The sequence below is a fragment of the Nicotiana tabacum genome, chromosome 22 (genome assembly GCF_000715075.1).
Source record: "Nicotiana tabacum cultivar K326 chromosome 22, ASM71507v2, whole genome shotgun sequence".
Lineage (NCBI taxonomy): Eukaryota > Viridiplantae > Streptophyta > Magnoliopsida > Solanales > Solanaceae > Nicotiana > Nicotiana tabacum.
In genome coordinates, this window is record NC_134101.1 from 213,511,522 (window position 1) to 213,519,017 (window position 7,496).

The following is a 7,496-nucleotide window of genomic DNA, read 5'->3' on the forward strand; positions in this document are numbered from 1 at the left end:
GTAGGCATCTTGTTCCTTACTCCTTGACTCCTCAAGTGGCTCGGACGACTCTATTTTCATATCATCATCCATACACAATGTGAAAAAATGCTTGGAGTGTGGGCCAATGCGCTCAACTACACAAACATTGGGATTGTCAACATCCTTAACACTAATAACACTAGAGTCAACTAAATATGTATCCTCAATATCCTTGGTTGACTCTAGTATCTCTTCTACGACATCGGCATCCTCAAAATCTAGTTCGATTGATTGTTGGTGTTCTACTCTGGCCTTCTCCTCTAGCTCATTCTCGTATTTTTTTAAATCCTCCAGTATAATGGCAATTTCTGTAGCCAATTCATACTCATATTGGCTACTATCCATAATGTTAACTTGTTGCGCTTTACAAGGTTCAATTAATTTATTCGCTTGAGCCTCCAAGTTGTGAATAGTTATCCCTTGCCTTTGTACCCACAGTTGTATCTCATCATATTGTTCCATAAGGCACTTTAGCATATCATCGATCTCTTTCAGGTCCTCATACATGGGTTCTTTGTTCTTATTAACTTCACAAGAAAAAGAAGAACCATCAAAGTAAGGGGTTGGGGGAAGATAAGAAATATAAGCACAACCATGAAAGTGACCATCTTGACCACCACACATATCACGCACATTCCACACATAGATTGAGTTGGTGCACATAACTCGCTCTCGGGAATATTTCGATAATTTTGCCCTGCGCAGTTTCCTCCACAATATGCATAACGAGGATCAAAAGTAGAATTACCAACATCAAAACTCTCATAATTCCAAGATGCCATGTCTCTCAGATCAAAAATAAAAAAATTAAAATTAAATAAATAATCAAATACACGAAAACAAAAATAACAGTTCAAACTTGCAACCTAGAAATATGTACACCTGCAGCTACGCCATTAGTTCCTCGGCAACGACGCCAAAATTTGATCACGCCCAACTATGCCTTATAAAAAGGACAAAGCAGTTGTTGCAAATATAATCCAGTTTACAAGTCCGGAATCGAATCCCACAGAGAACTAAGGTTTAGCTACAGTTGTTCACTATCACCAAGAATACAAGCATGAACAATTCCTAACTTATAGATATTAAGATTCTTATGTTTAACTAACTAACTAACTAATTAAAATAATAAATTAACACTAAAGATACTACAAGGTGGAGAAAAGATTAAGGAGGTCTAGAGTTATGATTTCCCCAATTGTCAGAATCCTTCCCGCTATATCTTTTATAATTTCGCCTAAGTATTCTCTACCGATCATGAGCCCTCTGCGTGTTGTAATTATCTCCCGAGTAATTACGACAATTTACTAGACATACTCTCCCGAGTTAAGCTAGTTGGCTTGAATTACAGCTCACTTAGATCGTACCCAAGGTTTCGTTATCCCTAATCCCACCTTTAAACCCTTGGTTATTGATTCCTCACATACGTCAGGAGTGATGTTGTTCAATAACTACCTAAATATGCACTCTATCCCGAGTAATACATACTAAATAGACAAAGCTAATTGAGGGCCTTTCAATCAACCACAAGAATAATATAGTTGAACAAATAGAGAAAATACTACGGCTCAATCCCGAACACAATCCCGACTTAATTCCTTGAGATTTTACTCAGACTTCAAATCTCCAAATCACTTGAATTCATTTCATAACATCTACATAGCTCGGAATCACTCCTACAAGGCATAAAACACACAATTAGTGCAAGACACTAGCGATTAAAACTCAAACTCAATTAAAGTGCAGCAAATTTGAGTGTAATACGTGACTAAAAGACGTAATTATAGCTTATCATCAGCGATCTTCTCCTTCTTTTTCCTAAGGGGTCGTTTGGTATGGTGTATAAGACTAGTGCTGAATAAGGTGTATTAGTAATGTTGGGATTGGTAATGCATGGGTTAGTTATGCAAATATTAGTTATGCAGAGATTATTTCTTATACACTGTTTGGTGTGGTGTATTGAAAATTAAAATGCATTACATAAATTTTAAGAAATTAGTTGTTCACAACAATATCCTCCATATTCTTTAGCTTTAAGGGACTTTAACAATAATATTATCTTTAACCATGCTAATGCATGTATTAATAGCCTTGGCATTGCTAATACCATGATTTGCTATGTATTAGTTATACATAGAATAATATCAAATATGTTGTATAACTAATACTTGCATTAGTAATACATAGGTTGAAAAGTGCACCAAACAAGAGGTTAGTAATACCAAAAGTTAATACATGCATTATTTCTCTAATGCATCATAGCAAACGACCCCTTATTGTATTAGGTGCACCTCCTACCAAATTCTATCATTTCTAATCTTGTCTAATTTTACATGAACGCACGTCCATCTTAATATTCGCTTCCCTGCAACACTCATGTTGTGCTTATGTTAGACTTTTGCAGTCCAATATTTGCTCCTACATAACATTGTCAATCAACGTTGGCTTTATTTTGGTACACATAATACTTTGGTTAACACTTTTCCTTGTCAACCAATCCTATTGTTATTCTACATGAAACATCAATGTCAATCGTCTCCATTTTCCAGGAACGTTAGAGCTTAAACATCAAAATTATTCGCATTAGACATTGCAATCCCGTCTATCTCACCTCAACTTCACTCTTTTTATGCTGACTAAACTTACAATGCATATATCCAGTTTTTCTTTTATTTAATGTAAAACACTTAACTCCCCAAAGTGTTTCTCTATTGTTTAAGCTTTTGGTACACCCTCATTGATATTGCCAATTAGCACAATATCTTCCGCAAATAGCATACACCACGAGAGCTCATATTGTATGTGCTAGTTAGCTGGACCATAAACAATGTTGGTCCCTAGCGGAAGCCCATGACTAAGTGAAACTTCTTCGCATCTCCTATAAACATTGATTGTAATTTTTCCTTAACTATCAATAATAGATTACACTATTCTGATAGTACAAATGCTTTTTATCATGGAAGATCAGCAACAAGAGAAAGGAAAGAAAAGACAACACAAAAGCAACTTTGTGCTTAATTAGTGGGTAGTCCCTTCCTTTTCTTTCCAAGAACAGAAACCATGAGTTCTCAACCATACTAACGGTTTGTCAATCTATATATCCACCATCCAATATTAATAATGAAAATTGCTATCACGTCTAACACTTGCATGCTCAAGTACTTCATCGAAAAAGGTAAACAAGAAATAGATTTCAGTAAGCTGAGAAGAAATATGTGATGACATGAATCACAATAACTGCACAAGTAAATACAAGATTGCACATCTCCGCAGCTAAAGCAGAGTTCAATAGATGCGAAGCAGAAAACACAATGGCAATATCTTTTTAAATCCAACAACACGCAATTAAAGCGAAATAGCTACTTCTCTTTACCAGAAAAAAACATTATCGAACGAGAACAACAATACAATTAAAGCAACCAAAATATGTTTTAATTAAAGGCAAACAACCAGTATCAAATCTGTACTGATAAGCACCAGAAAATGATGAAAAAGCTACTCAAAGTACCATAAATCAGCTTCTCATGTGAGCATACAAAACCTCATCTCATTTATATATATGAAATACGATCATAATAAATATAAGTTACATCCTAATCTTTTTCCCCTTGAAGCTTGAAATGTCAAGAATCATTGGTCTACCTTTAATAGTAGACAAGTTTTAGTCTGAATTTTAGGTGCTTTGCAAATATTTCAAGCAAAAGTAAAATTTCAAAGGGGAGTAACTCATGGAAACTACACCAACACATCTCTCATCAACCATTTGCTTAAAGAAGTTGATGAATGCTATATAACAACATCCTAGTATATCAATCTAATATTATAACTTCCGTCGAGCTGGAAATTTCTTCCATCAAATTGCTACTCCTTGCTCCTGTACTGCCAATTGTATTTTCTTCCCCGCTTCGTTCAGGATCCATGCATTCAACTTCTTGTATTACGTCAAGAAGTTCTCCGGGCAGAGCTGCTGGATCCAACTCTCGACAACCCTTGGGAGCATTTGGGCCTTCTTTTCCCGTAAGCAAGTAGGACGAAATCTGATGAGAAAATCGGCACATTTCTTCCCTAGGAATTTTTCTTATTTCCCTGGGGTTCAAATGCTTGTGGAACACCGTCTTGAAGCCAGCAACTTTGATGAGAGGAATAACTAACACACCTTCCTCATTAAAATCTTCAAGTACTTCAATCAAATCATATTTTTGTATTACACCGTCCTCTGTAAACCCATTCCATTCTGGGGACCAGTTTCTGTATAAAGCCCAAACTTCCCCCTTCCGAGGAAATACTTTAATTGAATCACCGGGACCTTTTGTCCATCTGACCTTGTGTGAGAAGCAGTTAACAGAGCTTCTGATTTCGTGCCTCGCTCTTCTGAAGTATCCACATGTTTTCGGAACATAATTAATACATAGTGAGCCCGTTTCATTGTTGATGTTTGAATTTAACCAACTGATTCTGGCCTTGAATGGATTTAGAGAAACCACCTTAAGAATCATGGCATAATATCGAGGCATCCCATCATTGTCATCATATGCAGCCCAGACTTGGTCAGGTCCAAAACAACCTTCTACTTTATCACTATCAAAATTGTGGAAATCTGAATCTGGAACATCTATCGACATACACTCAACAGGTTCATTATCTAAATACTTGTCAAAATTTTCAGAACAAGACCTAATTGCAAAGACTTTGGTTTTAGTTATAACTGGTTCACAAGCTGCATCATGATCTTCTCTGACATCAAATTCCGAACCATGATATTTTCTCTCCTTAGCTACATCGGTTAAAATTACCTCGCTTGAAGACGTAGATGCGGTCACAGTAGTTGAGCCCTGTTCACTTAGCTTTTTCAATATGTCCTTCTTGGCCTTCTCCATCAGCAAATTTTTGACATCATAGCGGGATGCCTCCTTTTCATTACTCAACCTTTCAGTTTCAGCTGGACTAGCTGTGCTGGCTCCTGCAGATTCCCAACTATGCCTTACCTTACTATGGTCGTCTATGCCTTTTTTCCTCTTGGAAGCATTAAACTGTGCAGCTGATATAGTTCCACTTGGTCTTGGCCTTTTATTTTTCCTTCTCAATGCCTCCTCTCTTTTCGTCGCCGTCTGTGCTTCTTGACGCTCTCGTTTTACTTTCTGATATGCTTGCTGAACCATACTAGCTGCTTGAACAGCAGATGCATGACCAGAAGTTTTAGAAAACGGGCTCCACTGGAAGTCATAAGCCCCTGTATTTGGTGTGCTTGAACTGTTTCTTCCTGTAGTTGGTCCATCCTTTTTCATATCCCGGTGGTACACGTTCTCTTGCTGTTGAGAATTAGACTTCTTTGAGCCATTGGACGGTGCTGTTGTTTCAACAGCATAGAAGGCTTCATGACAATTGGGACACAGAAGATTATGGTTAAGATACATCCGCATATACTCATACTGCATCTTGCACCGATAGCAAACAGTCCAAAAGGTACGATGCTCCTTCGTTCCAGATGACGAACTACTCTTTTTATTGGCATTATTATTACCCTTTGGAGGCCTTGCTCGCGAAGCAGCAGCAGAATTCTTTGCGAAATCGTGAAAACCATTCTGCCTATTTTGTTGCGAAGAAGAATCTACATTTTCAGCTTCAAATCTCTGCTGCAAGACACTAGCATTTCTGTTGTCATAAATTGATTTCTTGTTCTTATCAGACAATAAGCTCCACGCTTCCGAAACGTGCTTAAAAGCTCCTTCAGCCCCAAATGACTTATTCTTATCGGGATGAAGCATGAGAGCTAATTTCCTATACTGTTTCCTTATCGCCTCGTCATCAGCTTTCGGACTAACACCAAGGATTCCATAGAAGTTTCCTTCACCATTAACTTTGCTCTCAGCAGCAATATGCACGTCGAGTATCACCAACATTTGACTAATTCCCTCAAGTCCAGGATTCAAAATTTGGGCCTTTGAAGCAAACTTTTTCGCCACCGAAAAGTCCTTAGCCAAGAATTTCCTCTCTGCAATTTCTTTAGCCCTCAAAGCATCATCTTTGTTGCACTCCATCTACCATATACACCTCTCCTTCAACCCTTCTTCTTCTTCTTCTCATGTACAACAATTTCACCATAAAATAACAATGACCATGCCCTAAAATTAGAAAAATGTATAAGACAAATTAAACTAACCTGTTCCACAATTACCATGCCCTAAAATTACTTAGAAAATGTACAAATATTCCTCAAATCTTCAATTCAATAAATGAAATGCAAGATTAAAAAAACAATTGTTTAAATATAATTTCTTACTGGATTATATACCATAAATGCACAAATACCAAATTAAAGTAAAATCAAATTAAGGAAAAAAACAGGGTGATACTTAGATACACTGAGTATGAAATCAATCATGCAGTCATTAATGTGGCTAATCAAAATAATTATATGACAGAAAATAATAGTTAACCATTTAAAAAAAACAGCTTATCGAATCAAATATAAACGAAAAAAAGTAACCAACGAATTTTTAAGTTTTTCTAATTATTTCTCTTTATACCATGGTTGAGGGGAGATCTGGTAACCACTGATTGTTTAGAGCGCGAAAAAGCAAAGAATATTTTGGCGTGAATTTCTCCGGCGACCGGCTATGACTCTTCCACTACCTCCGGTAAAGACGCTCTGCTGTTGATTGGAGAATGTTCCGAGTGCCACGTCGGTTTGTGTTTATAGGCTATCTCCAATATTGGGCTTGGGCTTGGGCCTGGGCCTGAAAATAACAAGTTTTAAGCAATCACCAAAAATTTGCAGGAATCTTACGAAAATGTCCCCAATAAGACCATCTCCAAGGCAAGAAATGGTATTTTTTTTGCTCCAATACAACACTAATTCTTACACTATTATAGAGTATGAATAATGTTGTACCAAATTTGGTGCAACACTATTCATCACTCTAAATTTGGTTTAATATTATTTTATTCAATCTTTTTATTTTGTGAACTTTTAATTTATCATATATTGTGTATATAATTAATTTTTATATTAAGATCTTTATAATTTTAATTTTATATCCTATTTTTTGATATATTTATTTTTGTATATATTATATTTATATAAAATTATAAGTTAATTTTATTATTATTATAATTGTATAAAAAGAAATATAACCATTATTTAAAAATAAAAAATGCAAATGTAAGATATCTAATGTTGCTAAAATTGAAAAGTGAAAACTAAAATTTTAAAAAGAAAATTAACAATACTTAAAATAAAAATACATTATAATTAAAGTACATAAAAGGAGGATACATTAAAATTGAAATTACATTAAAAACATAAAACATAAGTTTAGTAATCCCCTATGTCATTTCCAGGTGTACCAAAATTACCAAAATAGTGAGAGAGCGGGGTAGAAGATTGTTGCGGTTGTGGTACATGATATAATGACCACATGTATTATACTGCACAACATGATAATTGAGGATGAGCGTGATCTTAATGCACCAAT

The 7,496-nt window shown here is 35.7% G+C and overlaps 1 protein-coding gene across 1 annotated transcript; it reads right to left on the bottom strand.

Moving 5' to 3' along the window:
• Positions 1 to 3,548: 3,548 nt before the first annotated feature.
• LOC107787299 (uncharacterized) lies at positions 3,549 to 6,689 on the bottom strand. The gene is made up of 2 exons (XM_075243503.1): positions 6,549 to 6,689; positions 3,549 to 6,143 (listed from the first exon to the last, which is right to left on the bottom strand). The coding sequence occupies exon 2, from the start codon at positions 6,057 to 6,059 to the stop codon at positions 3,831 to 3,833; it is 2,229 nt and encodes a 742-aa protein (XP_075099604.1). The 5' UTR covers positions 6,060 to 6,143; positions 6,549 to 6,689; the 3' UTR covers positions 3,549 to 3,830.
• Positions 6,690 to 7,496: the final 807 nt, after the last annotated feature.

What these genes read in the sequence shown, in the direction of transcription:
- LOC107787299 (XM_075243503.1), bottom strand. Translation starts at nt 6,059, where the DNA reads ATGGAGTGCAACAAAGATGATGCTTTGAGGGCTAAAGAAATTGCAGAG.